The sequence below is a fragment of the Plodia interpunctella genome, chromosome 29, assembly GCF_027563975.2.
Source record: "Plodia interpunctella isolate USDA-ARS_2022_Savannah chromosome 29, ilPloInte3.2, whole genome shotgun sequence".
Classification (NCBI taxonomy): Eukaryota; Metazoa; Arthropoda; class Insecta; order Lepidoptera; family Pyralidae; genus Plodia; species Plodia interpunctella.
In genome coordinates, this window is record NC_071322.1 from 2,826,897 (window position 1) to 2,844,252 (window position 17,356).

Here is a 17,356-nt window from a genome sequence, read left to right on the forward strand (position 1 = left end):
GGTCTTTCTCTGTCCCTAAGGGTGTTCCACACGGACGTGTATCCCTGATCCACAGCTCGAGGGACCAGTTGGGCTCGTATACGAGATTCGTTTGAATTAGATAATTTATTTATATAATCAGATTATATTCGATTGAGATAGATAATTTACTTAAAACAAAAGATGTGTGGCTGTCGCGCCAGGAAGCGAAAACCAAGCAATTCTAGCATACAAGTCAGTACGGGGAATACGATACTTGAAAGTAATATACGAGTATGAGCAGGACGGATATAGGTGTTGATAGGATAATTATTAGATGTACATACATATGTATATCATACATTACATACCTCGGTCCATACATCCTGTCTATCTGAAGCGGGGCTGACAGCGGCTTGGACTTCATTAGTCTCTTCTGCACAACAAATGATATTCGTTAACATGAAATTAAATAAATAAATAAAATATATGGTAACAAATCACACAGATTGAGCTAGCCTCAAAGTAAGTTCGAGACTTGTGTTATGGGATACTAACTCAACGATTCTATATTCTATAACATGTACGTATATAGATAAACATCCAAGACCCAGGTCAATCTGAAAAAGATCATTTTCCATGTTGAGCTGACCGGGGATCGAACCCGGGACCTTCGGTGTAGCGTCCGCCGTGATCACCATTAGGCCATGGAGGTCGTTATTATACACTTAGGAGATTATAGGACACTTTTTACCTTTTTTTAAAGCATGATGTGCTTTGACAGTACAATTTTTTTTGCGAATGGTTTCACATGCAACAAAATAATTCTGGTCATAAAAGAATCCTCACAAACTTTCGCATTTATAAGTAGGATTATCATGGATGAATGAGTAAATGAATGAATGGACGATCGAATGAGTGAGTGATGGATGGATGAATGAATGGATGAATGAATGAATGGATGGAAGGATGAATGAATGAATGGAAGGATGAATGAATGAATGAATATGAAAATAATATTGATGGCAGGGGCAAGAGCGCTGTCCTGGATAGACAGGGGCGCGGATTCAATTCCCGCTCGTTTCCAGAATTTTTTCATTTCATTATTTTCAAAAATAAGTTAAAACGTTTGTGTGATATGTATAACAAACCATTTGAACGAATATATATGAACGAATGAGATAATGAACGAACGAATTAAAAAATAGTAATAAAGTATGAAAAATGTATTTGCATCGTTGACAGGGGATCGTTGACCGAACGATCGAATGAAAAAAAAAATAACAAAACAACGAACGAAAATGCATTTGCATGGATGACAGACAAAATGTAGAGTATGTGCAGTATGTGATAGTTACCGGGGCGTCTTAGCAGCGGCACGAACTCGGGCACGTCGGGGTTGAGCGGGTCCGGCGCGCCGCGGCCCGTGCGGAACATCCTGCGGCACACCGACGCTACTTACTCAGGCGCCTTTACCCCACTTCTATACTAACTGACACCAGTGGTTGCCGCGTTGCAATAACACGCCCGATATTAACGAAACTACGTTACTACTACTACTACTTGCCACTAGGTGGCCGGTGGGTGGTCATGTTAGACGTCTTTAGGCGATTTTGAATAGAATCTGACACCAGTGGTTCCAATAACACGCTCGATATGAATGAACGAACAACACTACTACACCTACTTGCCGATAGATGGCAGTAACGTCTTTAGGAGACTTAAATACAATCTGATACCAGCGTTAGCTATAACACTGTCCGTATATCTGTTCGCGCTAAACTCAAAAACTAGTGCGCTCAGCGTAAATTTTGTACCTAAATCTTCCCCAGGAATCGTATCTATTAGTGGGAACCGTACAAAAATCCGTCCGGTAGTTTTTGAATTTATCACGTTTCTAATCCTACAAACAGACGCGACTTCTTTCTATAACATGTAAAATTAATATATTTTTATACTAGATGTTGCCCGGGGCTTCGCTCCCATGGGAGTTTTGAGATAAAACATATAACTTTCGGTAGTTCCGGAGATTACCCGCCTCAAACATACAAACTCACGAACGCTCTTTATAATTATAGTATAGATTATAAGGATAGGCGGCGAAGTATACCACACGCTGTTAAAAAAGATTTCTTTTTATACCTGGGCAATGGTGGTGGGGGCACAGCCCTCAGCAAATGGGAGACCGGGGCGACCAGGGGACCCCCCATCGTGGCCAGGGGGAATATTCCAACCATCTGTTTTTTACGTCTGCAAGTATAAAAAAAAATGTATTATTAATATTTTGCACTTGCATTTGACTAGTGAATTCAGATACTATTTTCTAATGTAAAAAAACAAAATTTTATATGGAGCTTGTGTGACAGTAATGTATTGTGAAGTCACAGATCTTGGAGTAAATAGTATTCTACTATTTATCATAAATGCGATAGTTTATGTATGTAAATTTGTTTGTTACTCTTTCACACAACATATACTGGACCGATTGTTTTGAAATTGAGAACCCGGGTAGAATATAACCTGTAACAACACACAGGGTACTTTTTATCCCTAAATTCCCACGGGAGCGAAGTCCCAGGGCATAGCTATTTTCTATATACTTTCTTTATATTCGTATTCCTGATGGTTGAGGGTCATAATAGTTACGTGGAATAAAACACATCCAATGACTTTCTTGGCATTATCAATGGAGTGGCTTGCCATTGCCTTCTCCATTTCACGCACAAGTTAATAATCCACCAGTGTGCAGGTTTCCTCACGATGTTTTCCGTCATCGGAAGCAAGTGGTGGACGATGAAAACTACTATACATGAGTCAGATTTGTATACAAACTTATGTGGCACGAGTAGGATTCGAACCTTCGAATTTTCGGTTCCTAGACGGGCGTCTTAACCATTACACCACCACCGCTTCGCTTACTAATCAATTAAAGTGACATTTAATTATCGTGTTTGATTTGATTATATAGATAACTTTGTAAATTTTCCAAAATCCGTTTTGTTCACTTTCTTGACAGACTGTACATAATTTAAACACTTTTTAAACGGGCTTCAGACTTCCCAGCCTAGTATAGAACCTAACACACGAGGGTGAGTAAGAGAAGCAAATTAATGTACATGTAGCGCCACTTATGATCCGATCTGCGTGTACGCAGTCAGTTCGGTCGTGTCGCGTCGCTATCACCTCCCACTTACGCGGCCGCCACAATTTGCTGCGCGACCGCTGAACAATAAGAAGGTACTTAGTTTTCTTTTATACTTATAAATACTACTAGTATTGTACCTGTACATTGGTGGACAGTCAGTTCAGGCGGTAGGTAGTCGTAAAAGTAATGTCAGATGCCTTGTAGCGACTTGAATTAGATCTGACACCATTTTTAGCAATAACATACATATAACACTCGATATAAATAAAAAAATCCAGTATTATAAAACAACTTTTTTTTTTAATTTATTGAAAGGTATTTTAGGTAGAAGCTGTGCCTCGAGGCTGCGTTCCCGTGGGAATTTCGGGATATAAAGTACCCTATGTGTTATGATTCCAGTCCTAGGTATTCCAGGTTATATTCTACCCGTGTACCAAATTTCACAACAATTCGACAATAGATTTTGCGTGAGCGAGTAACAAACATAAATACATACATCCTCTCAAACTTTCTCATTGATATTATTAGTGGGACAGGATAACACCGTCAACATTATGTTTACTTTTATTACAAAGAACACGACCATTACACATTTCTCATCATAAGCAAAATGGCGGCCATTTACATAATATGTCATTTTTGAAGTGAAAACTTCTTTAGCGCCGTTTAAATGGTAATGGGTAAAAAATGTTCAACTCGCGTCAGGACACGTGACCTGATCGAAAATTCGTAAGACATCAATGTGTTTAACTTTTCACCTCTGCCGGCACTCCCGGAGTGCACAGTTTCTTTTTTAGTACCAAAGACGCTCGATGGGGGCGCTTTGGATCGGCACAAGAAAACAGCTGTCATATTGAGTACAATACTTGTTTTCTTTCCAAGCCCACCTGATGGTAAGTGGTCACCGCAGCCTATGCATGCCTGCAACACCTGTCTGTCACAATGTTACACCGTGCCTTCTCAGTACTCGTAATATTGAGATATCAATAAGACTGATTGAGCATGCGATGTTGTAAAAACAAATACTATATATATATATACCTTTTTTCCCCCGGTTTGTCTTCTTCGGACTGAAGCGGCGGGTCTTCGTTGGAGTCTTTCTTGTTATCGTCTGCTTGCTTGTCCGTCTGTTGGCTTGGCACTTCAGACGGCTCATTCTCTTGTTGCTGTGGCTGGGATTAAATGATTTGTTTAATCCCTTTTTGTCTTTTATTACATAGTAATATACGAACGGCGGTGAAAAAAATAGAGTAAGAATATTTACGTACAATAAATAATACATGTCTTTTAATTCTAAAAATACACAATTCAAGGAAGCAACAAATAATTGTTGAATTTTATTTATTTTTATGCAGTCTACAGACTATGCATGAAAAATATTACCTACTAGATGTTGCCCGGGGCTTTGGTGCCGTGGGAATTTTGTGATAAAATATGCCTATAGCCTACAGCAATCTTGGATAATGTACCTTTCCAATGGTGAAAGAATTTTTGAAATCGGTTCGGTAGTTTCGGAGATTATATAGTTCGGTAGTATTATATAGTACAGATAACTATGGAAATAAGGGAGATGGACCCTGGGCTTCGGGGCGTTAAAGACGTGAAAGAAACCAGGAACATTAAAGAATGAGAGTAAAATTTCAAGAATGAGAGTAAATTTTAATAATCCCCTTGACACAAATAAGCATAAGGATAAACACAAACTTATAATATTTTTATTAAGACAAAATGACTGATTATCATATATATCATATCATAGCTTATAAGTAAGCACTTACTTCGTTGTTCTCAACAGCGACCACTTCCTCGTGCTTCGGCGTCTCGACCTCCTGCTTCGTCTCTATACTGGGCGCTTCGTCTTGCTTCGCTTCGCTCGGGGGCGTCTCTGGAAGCTTCTCGGGCTGTGGTTGGGGTTCAGCCTCTTTTAGTTTTTCTTCTGGTGCCTGTAAAAAAACGTTAATAATTAGATACGTACTTTCTTCTAATGTCAAAATCAAAAAATATAGAAAGCTAGTAAAAAACATAAAAAAATTATGGGCTATGATTTTGAAGTCAAAAAGCATAAAACTTTAAAAATAATAGTAAATTACGTAATCAATAAAACTGATAATTTAAAGTAACAATTAATTATGTTTTTAGGTCATTTAAATACCAACATGAATTTTAGTTCCGATGATTCCATTTCTGTAATATTTTGCAAAGATCTTAAATCATATCCATAGCTATAACTAGCTTTTGGCCGCGGCTTCGCTCGTGCTAATTTCCCGCGGAACAGTTAGATTCTACGTACTTCAGACTACAAGTATGCAAAATTTCAAGAAAATTGGTTGAGTAGATAAAGCGTGAAGATGTAACAAACTTAATTTCGCATTTATAATATCAGTTAATATACCTTGGCTACCTCAGCGGGTTTCGACTTTTCCTCCGTATGTTTCCTCTCGTCATGTCCATCATTGATATTCGTGAGGTCAAGGATCGGCCATTTTGTCGGCTCGAATGCTGTCCGCACCTGACAAAAGATTATATACCTATATTAGTTAAAAATAAAGCACACAATATGTATCAAATTTACGTCTACATTCTTAACGGGGTGGACGTAACTGCTCTACGGAGCACTGGTTCTGCTGAACTAAAGGTACCAGGAGAACAGAAAATAATAAGACGCTCGCACTAATATCAATCTGTTTAAAAATGCTAAATGCGCTCAAAAGTACTAGGAGAACATGAATTCCAAAGAGTTTACCTTGAAGCCGTCAATGAGCTGCAGTTTTTCCGAATCCCGTATAGCGGTAAGCACGAGCTGCACATCCTGGGTCAACGCCCTCACGCGGTGGAAGGAAGCTATCAGGGTCACAGGTATGGTTCCGTCGGCTTCCATCTTGCGGCGGAGGAAGAAGTCGCGGGCAAGGTTGTCCGCGCTGAAGTAGTACTCACTGGGGGAAATTGAATAAAATTTTATTTTTCTTAAATTTTCGCAGATTTGGTCAGTTCACCAAATTTTGGGCGGATTCTGTACACATTGCTGGTTTTTCATTGTGGTAAATAAAGTTCACGTACAAACGACGCATTGTTGTTCATTCACTCGCTTCGCAACTGTCTGTGTTCGTCGACAGCGTATAGCCGGCATAAAGAAACACAATCGGTTGGTTTCTTCTAATGCTAATGGATGGATGAAATAAGAACATGATGAAAAAGTTCTAGCAAAAATTAAATATGCCTATACAATAGTCACTCACATCATAATCTAGATTCTAAATACTCCGCGGTGGTTAGCGGTAGGTAGTAGTAGTACTGTAGCACCAGAGTACCAGGATAACACAAAACAGAAAGAGACTCTGCATATGAGTCTTACACCATAGGGAAAAGTATTCGTAGTAGTATTTATAAGTAGCCCCCCGACAACAGTCCTTCTACTACAGCACCAGACAAAAGTACCAGGAGAACATAAAACACAAAGAAACTCAACTCTGCTCCTTGATAAGGTCTTTCAGCGTGGCCGGATCGAGCCCCATTCCATAAGGCGCGGTAGTCGCCGCCACAGCACCATATTAGAGGGCTTGAGCCAGCTGTGCCCCCAGAGTACCACAGCACCAGGCAAAAGTACCAGGAGAACATAAAACACAGAGAGACTCACATCTGCTTCTTGATAAGGTCCTTCAGCGTGGCCGGGTCGAGACCCACGCCGTAGGGCGCGGCTGTGGCGGCCGCAGCGCCGTAGTAGAAGGCCTGCGCCAGCGGCGCCCCCAGCGGCGCCCCCAGCGGCAGCCCCGAGTACTGCAGCACCAGCCCCTGCGCGACTCCGGCTTGAGCGACTCGCAGCTGGGAGGGGATAGGATGGCCACACCGTGAATATGAAACCCATGATTGATGAAAGTATATATGACATTAAATAAAGGCATATTTTTTATGTTTAAGCAGAATCATTTTTAGTGTGTATTCCGTACCTCAAAAAGTCGAAACAGAACCACTTTGTTGGTAGTCTGTCCGTCTGTTAAGGCCCTTTTTGCATAAAGTCTAATCTCCTACATTTTGTAATATTGATCGTATACACAGCAATTCAAATTATCAAGCTGATAAAATAAATGAGATATATGAAAGCAGCAAACAACACATAATATAAAACAATACTCATAGGTATACGGGGTACATGGTGTATATAGGTAGGTACCTAACCTACCTATATACACCGTGCATAATTAAGTTAAATTACGATTAGGTAATATATAATGCGAAATGGTAGATTTTCCGCTTGATTGACGTTGTTATATTGCTACATCACCTCAATAGCAAACTGAGATGTTAGGTTATATACTAATATAAGTCTGTATGTATATACTATGGTAACTGTCAAATTACTCTTCGCGACTTTTTATATAAGACTTCGTTGGTGTGCCTTAAAATAGCTGATGTATCCCATTTTTTCCGTAATGTTCTAGTGCAGTGAGGACATGTTAGGATACCATCAATATTGTATTGTAATGTAGGTGGGTAGTCTATTTTTAATTTCCACTCTTTAGCATCGAGCTCATCTCTCACGCGTACCTCAAAATTGTGTCCATTGTCCTGTCTGAATAATTAGTACATGGTTAAATTTGATTACTAGTTTTTTTTTATTAGCATATTGATGCCTACTGGGCAAAGTCGAGGGCAGCCCGTTGCCACCGCAGAAACCCATCAATATCGTCCCCCCATCTCTATATTACTTGTAGAACATTTAAAAAAACCTTGCAGGACCAAGCCAAGATCGTAAACGTTTGTTTAAGAAAAACAATGCTAAAGTTTTCATTCTAAAATCCTATTTTACTATTAATTTTAATAAGATCTTGAAAATAACGTGCGTTTTGTTATTGCGTGCGTGTGTACTTATTTTCAAGAATCTTTATTTAAATTAAATATAGAGAATATCAAAAAATATTCTTCCAAATCTTTCCTATACATATTAATTATTTAACTATTAATGTACAAAGGTCTTCTTGTTTTAAACTAAATTACTTCCACCAGACCCATTTGGGAAATTGAAAAGAAAGACAGACGAGAAAAAGTGTTAATGTACAGAAAAATATAAACGAAATCATTTACATAAATAGAATAAATAAATTATGTTTAGACATACACATTGGTTTATAATAAAAGGATAATATACCACCAGCCATATTGATACAGATAAAACAAATATTAACAATGAAATATAAATTAGATATGTATGAACAATGTGGGATAGGACTGCGATTATGTTCAATATTCCTCATAGAGAAACAGTGAACAGGAAGATATGTCGCTCAGCAAGTAAATAAAATTAAAACACAAAAATGTTTCACACGCCCTTCAAAAATGAGGCAGACGCAGCGAGATATGTGACAACAACCACAACGTGGCCGTTTTGTCATTGTTAATTCCACATAATGGCGCATTGTCAGACCTTGTCAAATCTATGACAATTTACTATGAAAAAAAACTTTCAGAAACTGATTTTAAATGGATGTTCTCAACATAATGTGTAAATATCAAGTGGAAAAATTCAAAATTGGTTAAGCACAAATCGTGTTTTATAATCATACATAGCAAGTATTAATCACGCTAACTTGACTTTAGCGGAGATATTTTCTAATGTAGGTTATGTGTGGGCTCTGTATGAGTAGATAAAAATTACCAGGCTGACATAAGTATAACATAGATTACCTTATATAAGTATTGTGAGTGTGGTTTTGTACATGTGGAAGTAACGAATGATATAAATGTACCAGTCCAAGCCGAACTGATGAGACTCGTGAGAAATAGACTGGATTGCACATGTGAAGGCCTCGAGGAGCAGAGAGACTGACCTGAGCGAGGTCGGGATGGTGCGCGAGGTCGTGCGGGTAGTAGTGCAGATGCGGCGGCACGGCCGGCAGCGCAGAGGCGGGACGCGCGCGCCGCACGCCGCGCCCGCGCGTCACTCCGCGGCCGCGCGCTGTGCCCCGCGCTGTGCCCCGCGACTCCTCCCCGTTCAGCGACACTGTGTCTGTTCGATATTATATTGTTTTCATTTGCTATTCCACTGGGTGTACCACATTCTTTATCGATACCACAGGGGATTATGCTAAACTGGATAAAAATTATTACATAGACAGTACTGTACAGTTTTCCTATGCTATTCCCGTAGGATTTGGTCAAAAAATCTGATAGACTTTACAACATAGATGGCGCTACTACGTATAAAATTGTTTTTTTTTTAATAATTACAACGAATGTAACACCGCGGACTGCAACTATAGTTACATACTAAATTGTTATTCAACTTGTAACGGTAATTTGTTAATTACCGTTATCAGGCCGAGCATTCGACAGGCCATGCTTGCTGGGTCTGGCCGCCTTAACGTCGATATCCAGGGGCACCCACTTGTGTTTGCCGGACTTGTTGCCCGCTTTGCCTGCGCCTGGAAATTCATATTTTAGGGTTAATATAGCTTAGGCTGGTATGGGCATAATTTAAGAAGAGATGAAAATCACATCACTCAAAGGGCATTAAAGGTGGAAGTAAAGGGTTCCAGGAATAGAGGAAGACCTAAGAAGAAATGGATGGAGTGTGTCAAGGATAGTATGAAGAGAAAAGGAGTATCAATGGATACGGCAAATGACAGAAATGGAAGGAACTTACATACTGTGCCGACCCCACATGAGTGGGATAAGGTCCAGAAGAAGAAGATTGTATACCACCTTAAAATACCCTGATCGTTTCCGGGTATGGTGCGATCACCATATAGTAAAAGGTTTGTTTGGTGCCAACATGGATGATGTATTTTTGCTCTAAATGATCTAGTGCTGTGAGGACATGTTAGGACACCATCAATATAACCGTAGTGTATTGAGGCAGTGGATGAACTTCACGACCGTTTTGAACTCCGCCGCTGGCTCTCATTAACGTTTATTAAATTGCACCATACATATTAATCAATTTAATTATACTATTTTATAAATAAGTAAAGTACTGGCACAATGTTAATTTTATATCTGTTTAATTTAAAAAAAGATTCTTTATTTAAAAAAAATGTCGAACACTATGTGAATTGAACTGAATATGTCATGAAACGCTACACGCAGCGTTCAAACGCTCGTTTAACAGCCCCAGTTAGATGAGCTTGATACGTCTTTACGTATCAAGCTCATCTCCTTTGCGTTCCTAAAAAATAAGAGTTTAGTTAAAACAAGTTGTGGTCTAATAGTTAAGACACCCGTCGTCTGTAACCGAAAAGTCTCAGGTTCATATCCTATTCGTGCCACATGAGTTTGTTTACCAAAGTTGTAGACCACCACTTGCTTGCGGTGAAGGTGAAACGTCATAAGGAAACTTGTTTCACTGGACCAATCAGTTCAGTAGTGTTCACCTTCACTCTCTGCTGTACTGGCTCCTGTGGATGCTACGCTCCTGGTCCTGATCAAACACTATGCATACCTGAAGCTCTAACACTCTCATAGTTTTGTCGGCTGCACCTTCTCCACTATCTGCAGGACCGGCTCCTGTGGAGACAAGACAAATATTTTCGATTCATACCTGAAGCTTTAGCTTTGTCATAGCTCTTGTCGTTGTGCTGCGCGTGATTCTGCGTTGGCTCCACCCTCTCCACTTTCTGGTGGACCGGCTCCTCTGGTGGTTTACGCTCCTGGTCCTGAAATCAAACAATTTTTTTTTTGCCATATTTGTTTGCTTTGAATGACCTACATACAGTGCAAAAGATATAAAATCTCTATTCTGTTTTTGTATTTTCATTGGGGGGCATTAATATTAGCCGTGCAATTTATACCAAAAAAATTTGTACCTATAAATATTACTAGCGGCCCGCCCCGACTTCATTCGGGTAAAATCATATTTAAAAGTAGCCTATGTCACTCCAGATGATTTCGTCTATCTCTGTGCCAAATTTTATCAAAATCTCCCCAGTAGTTTTTGTGTTCATCCATTACAAACAAAAATACAAAGCTTTTCTCTTTATAATATTAGTATACTTTATCGAAAGACTAATAAAAACTTCAGCTCTTACAAAAAAAAAATCAAAATTTTACAAGTTTTAATATAGGACTCCAAAGGGTAGTTTGCAGAGCATTTCGACCGCTGCGGTCGTGCTGTCATTACAATTTTTCAAATTTTAACAAAGACAAGAATGAGTATGGCTTTACATTAATTAATCTGTACTGTAGTAATGTCAATTTTATGAATGATTGATTTTGGAAATTAAAATCGACGGATGAAAATCCTCAAGAAAATTGACGAATTGTAATGACCGCGCAGCCGCAGCGGTCGAAACGCTATGCGAATCATCTCAAAAGAGGTCAGTCTCCGAAAAAAAGTTTGAGAACCGCTGATATCGCTTATTTTGTTTTCTGTAACGCAATCAAATGAATAAATAACATCTGTTTATGCAAATGTCTTAGAAATAATAGCGTCAATACACGTAAACATGTTTTAAAAACAAGTTTCGAAAAACATTATTTAATCGGCCTATTTCCTGTGCAATAAAGCTCACATTACATTACATTTGCACGTACATTATTTGAAGGTGTCGTAACAGCCGATAAGAGGCGACGTGTGCCGACGAGCTAGATTAAAAATAATTCTAGACTGAATTGGTGATATAGGAAGCAGTTCTAGATTTTTCATGTGGCTGTATTATATGTAGATTAATCATTATTTTGAGTAAAATTTTTGTCCTAATTGAGAAATGCACAGCGTATGGTGCGTGTGAAACGAAAGGTCTCAGGTTCGAATCCTACCTGTGCCACGTGAGTTCCAATCCAATACGAGTCACGTATGTCTTCATCGACCAACACTAGATTCCGATGAAGAAAAACATAGTGAGGTAACGTGCACTCTAGTTGATAAATTTATCCAAGAAAAGGCAATGGCAAACCACTCCACTACACAGAGTATGATGAAGCAATGTGGCCGGTCCTTTAAAGATACGTACCGCGTTGCCATTATGATGCGAGGAGTCCGCATCGTGGGGGGGAGGCGTGGAGTGGCACCGGGCGCCAGCCACTGCCGCGCCCAGCGTCGGCCAATCCCCGATGTCCGTGAAATCTGAGGCCTGTGGACAAAGAGACTGGCTTTAAACGAGATATCGAGTCATTTATTTCACAATTTTCTGAATTTAATTCAATATGCCTCTGAACATGCGCCATCTATCGAGGGCTGCAAGGACTTCTGTATCCAGCCCGCCAAAATCGCACTAATAACATCAGCTGGATGTGCAATTGAACCGCAATCGTTCTGGCATTATTTTTATACAATTTCAGATACTACAGATTACAGATTTTATTTGGCAATGTTGTCGTTACGACAACGACAAAGTTGGTTTTTAGGCATTATTTTTTATCACAAATTTCTCGATACCAAAACGTTATGACATCATTTTATGCCACTAATATAAATGTGAAAGTTTGTGAGTATGTTTGTTACTTCTTCACGCTCAAACGCTGGGCCATTTTTTATGAAATTTAGGTATTTACCTAGCTGGTACCGCGGATTAACACATAGGGTACTTTTTATCTCGAACTGTTGCGGCCAAAGCCTGGCAACACAAGGAAGTGAGGCGCAGCGACGGACTTACGTCGCTCGCCATCTTATACTAACTTACATTTTGTAAGCACCATTGTCCAAAGAATAAATTCTAATCTACAAACTCAGCGTCTTATAAATACAGCCCAGTCACAACCTATATTCAGGCCTCTGCGCCAACACGAACGTACGCGATTACCGTACGATTTGGTCAAAAATATCTGATAGTTAATAATAAAGTACAAGTAAGCGCTACCGTCAATAAAGGTACAACCAGGTACAACGTTGAAATAATTACAAAGAATGATAAAACGCGGGGCGCAGTCTACTTAAAAACAAAAGGAAGGATCGAGATTTATTTGCGATCCAGCAGTTATTGCCGCTGTTGGAGGACGATATCCAACACTACAACACAACCCAGCACCGTCCCAGCATAAAGCAATACCTGAGCATCACTCTCGACTTTCGCCCAGCTCCTCCTGGACCTGGACTTGCGCCTGGTGGCGACACCAGCTGTCATTGCCACTGTCACTTGCGTGCCAATGTCACGCTGGCATTTTACACTTCACTTGACACTTACACTTAATCTATGGCAGACACTTGTGTGGTAACCATGGGATATTGTCGATCGAATTAGTTTTAATAAAATAAATGCCTAGCGATTAATAATTGTTTAGTTGTAATAGGAAATATTACGCAAGTCATAGCAGATGGCAACATCAATCAACAAATCACTCTTTGCCATGTTAATTTGTCACACTTTGAAATCTGTCATTGTCAATGTCAAAATACGAGGTTTACATCTCAATATAGTGTGCACTCTGGCGTGACATCGCTGTAATATTTCCTAAACTTGAAGAAGAATAAGAAAAACAAAGGCTTTTCTTTGTTTTTTTTTTCTTTCATGTATAACAAAAGTACCCCCAACATTTACATCACCTTAGCCAGACAGAAATAATTTTCATATCAATTGGTTCAGAGTATCGGAGTAAAGACGCATGAACTACTTTTTTTTTGTCGACCTACGTGTGGAAGTGACGTGACAGACGCACGAGCGAAAGGTTTTTCGTATCGATGTGCGGAACCCCAAAAATAACGAAGCCGTTTATCGCAAAAACCGTAATCACGTTCCGTCCGAAGACAATAATTGTTGATATGCTGAACATCGTGCATGGTGTGACACGGGTAAGGAAGAATGGGCAGAAACGTGACAGTTAGGTAGTTATCAGTGTATAATCAACGGCCTTGCATGCAATTTTATTGTCTTATCTATTTTAAATGTTGTAAAATAGTAGCCAAGGGCTGTTAGTACTTATCGTTTATGTTTTAATGAGCGATATACATATGTTTTAATGGTATATGGCGACAAACGAACAAACGGTGTGCATAGTGAGACTGCTGTTTATATCTCAAAATCGGGTCGATTCGCAGAGGCAGCAGTATTGTATTGTCTTGCGTTAAATCAAGGCGCGCATGCCTGCTTACGACTGGAGCCTCATTTTATAACAACTATACATATAAACTGTTCACCTATGCAAAAATATATATAATTGATTAATTTTTTTTATAACTTTCTGCCCAACGACCGTCGTCGGGTCATTTTGACCTTTCAAAAGGTGACTTTACGAATTAATTTTGATACTTTAATTTATGCTCGTGACAATTTGAGTGACATTTTGGGGACACATAAGGAAATAATACCAGTTTGATTGAATTCTATAATTTTAACATTCTCGTTTCGCTCTACACTGAGGTCGTCCACTCAAACGACGCTTGAAATTAACTAAATTGCCAGATTTAAAAATAATTTAATTCATTACATGACTGGGTAACACATGCGACACAATATCTAAACGAAACGTTTATTTATTTATTAAACTTTATTGTTCTAAGTAAAATCATCCTATACTATTCTACATATATATAAATGCGAAAAGTTTGCGAGGTTTGTGTATCTATGTATGTTTGTTACTATTTGACGCAAAATCTACTGAACCGATTGTTATGAATTTTGATACGCGGGTAGAATATAACCTGGAATAACACACAGGGTACTTTTTATCCCGAAATTCCCACGGCAGCGAAGCCCCGGGGCGCAGCTGGTTGAACAAATGGTGAACTTATGTAATGCTAAAAACAATATTTATGAAGAATATTCAGAGATTTCACAGGGAAATCAAAACGTATATTATTCTTCATTGATTTAGGCATAATCATCAAAGACAAGTAGGTTTAAAATACAGCTAAATTAAAAAAAAAAATAACAAAATCTCAAATATATAAGTCCAAAACAAAAAATCTATTTCTACGGAACCGGTGCGCGAGTTACAACTCGCCCGCCACTTTTTAGGATTCAATGTACTTTTTAGGATGTACTTTTTAGGATACTATGTGCCCCAAAACGTAAAACGCGCACCCTATTACTAAGACTCCGCTGTTGTCCGTTCGTTTGTCATAAATATAAAAACAAATAGCAACACCAACACAACCTCACTGGTAGAAGTGAGAAATGCAGTGTTATCTATAAGGGCTTCGACTGATAACCAGATAAGATAGAGACAGTTGCTAAGTTATAAATGATGCGAATATTATGTATTGACATTAGATCAAATCGGGAAAAAATAATAAAGACTAAAATGAAACAATATTCACTTATAAGCCAACCAGATGTAGTCCGGGGCTTCGCTTCCGTGGGAATTTGGAGGTAAAATAATTTTTGAAATCGGATCGGTAGTTTCGGATATTACCGTACCTCAATCATACAAAATCACAAACTCACAAACGCTTACCTCTTTATAATAATAGTATAGATAAACCACAGATATAAATAAATCTGTGAGATAAACTAGCAATCCACGGCTCTGTCGACCCCGTAAATGGTAAAGACGTACGACATACTGTATCTCTAAGTTATGACTATCATACGAGGTTATAATATAATCCAACTTATGTAACCAAAATTGCAAGGAAAATATTTGTCGTTTTTAAATTTTTATCAGCACTCGATCACAGTCATAGCTATGTTTTTGTACACTTTACCATACATACTTTTAGTTTATTATACTAGATGCGGCCCGTCCCGGCATCGCACGTTTAAAAACATAATAAATTATATTACTTAAATCTCTGAAATCACACTACCGATTGGTGACAACCGCATGAAAATCCATGCTGCAGTTTTTGAGTTTAATGCGAACAGACAGACAGGCAGACACGGCAGTGAACTCTTTTTATAATATGTAAGGATTAGACAAAAACAAATTAAAAACTATAATGGTAAGCCCTTCTGTCACGATACGGACCAATTGGCACACTGCATTTCTTCACAGCAGTGGTGGTTCCGACATGCTAATAATCTGTCGCTTTTTGAGAAATAGGTACCCACTACCTAATATTAAAATTACACGTGAAAAAGTGCCTGTGAATTTTGGTAATAATCTTGATGAAAAACCCCTGGGATCGAGCGTGAATTGAACCCATGCCCCTGTCTATGCGGAACAGTGCTCTTTCATCACATTATTATTTTCAAAATCATCGTAAAAGCATGTGTGACATATAATAACAAATTTCAGAATTTGTACATACCAAAACTCGAGAGGGTATCTGTAAAATATTGTTTCGTGGAACCTGGATTAAACTATACTCTTATGTATTGTTAATTTGTGTGTGAAATGGAAACGGCAATGGAAAACCACTCCACTAAATAGAGCCCAGAAAGTTGTTGTGTGTGTTTCATTCAACGTAATGACCACCCTAAGCCATGAGGAAATATGACTACGAAGAGAAGAGTCGTAAGTCTCGTCAGCTGCCTTTAGCTATAAATTCCGACACCAGTGTTCACAATAACACGCTCGATAAGAAGTAAAACTGTTGGTCGAGGTTAGTATATACAGCCTAACAAAAGAATAAAAGCAAAACTAACTAATCACTTTAATAGAAGGAACTGTTAATAAAATTAATGAAATTAAAAATATCCGCACGTGAATCAGTGTTCATATTGCTATGACGTAGTTAAGTTACCCAGTTAATCTTATTGCACAATACTGCAAGAGAGAAAGATAAAAATATAGGCGAAAAATAATAATACCCTCCACTATGTAATAATAAAAATATAAATTATCACAAACACTAGTTCACAACTTGACAATATCACTAAAACGAAAACGCAGCACACGAAAAACGTCTTCCGAAATCGATTCGAAACGAAATAAATAAGCATAACCTAAAAATGTAAGCCGCGTGGCAACCACGTTTCGCGGACCGGTATAGCCGTCCCGCTCTAATACGAACAGCAAGTAATGCCGTTTCGTGCGCTCGCGTCGAGTATTGTTATCTCTCTCTGTTGTACAGTTTTGTTTATGTTGCGTTTCGCTATGTCCCGCTCTCGGGACAAGGTCGCCGGTAGCGTAGTTATCGAAAGGTGTGACGCGAGTGAATTGAATATTAAAATTTAATGCTTCGTGGGCATTTTGACATTAATGTTATATTTACGGTAAATTAAGAGCCGAGTTGAAAATGGAGCGGACAGGTGCGGTGTTATTTCATTAATAATCGCCTGAAATTTTCACATAAATCGAAACCCTTATCAGCACACAGTAAGCCCTACTTCTTCTTCAAAAAGAATTAAGCTTATACCGCGGGTCTTAAAGATACAAATACAAGAACGGGCACTACACAACCAGAATCACATACAAAAATACCTGTGATCACAGAGACAAATA

The 17,356-nt window shown here is 38.8% G+C and overlaps 1 protein-coding gene across 15 annotated transcripts in view; it reads right to left on the minus strand.

Moving 5' to 3' along the window:
- The window catches only part of larp (La related protein), a 73,229-nt gene that overhangs the window by 20,078 nt on the left and 35,795 nt on the right, over positions 1-17,356 (minus strand). For 4 of the 15 annotated variants that reach the window (XM_053766653.2, XM_053766651.2, XM_053766652.2 and 1 more), the window contains exons 2-14: positions 13,081-13,290; positions 12,046-12,165; positions 10,635-10,749; positions 9,406-9,519; positions 8,926-9,104; positions 6,738-6,922; positions 5,847-6,036; positions 5,496-5,612; positions 4,882-5,046; positions 4,145-4,275; positions 2,101-2,208; positions 1,317-1,396; positions 330-394 (exon numbers count right to left, since the gene is read on the minus strand). In XM_053766653.2, the coding sequence (XP_053622628.1) occupies positions 330-394; positions 1,317-1,396; positions 2,101-2,208; positions 4,145-4,275; positions 4,882-5,046; positions 5,496-5,612; positions 5,847-6,036; positions 6,738-6,922; positions 8,926-9,104; positions 9,406-9,519; positions 10,635-10,749; positions 12,046-12,165; positions 13,081-13,155 (1,644 nt within the window). In that variant the 5' untranslated portion in view covers positions 13,156-13,290. Of the gene's footprint in view, positions 1-329; positions 395-1,316; positions 1,397-2,100; positions 2,209-4,144; positions 4,276-4,881; positions 5,047-5,495; positions 5,613-5,846; positions 6,037-6,737; positions 6,923-8,925; positions 9,105-9,405; positions 9,520-10,634; positions 10,750-12,045; positions 12,166-13,080; positions 13,291-16,722; positions 16,865-17,356 lie in introns of those variants that run through there. The other 11 variants (XM_053766648.2, XM_053766647.2, XM_053766662.2 and 8 more) reach the window with 7 other exon arrangements.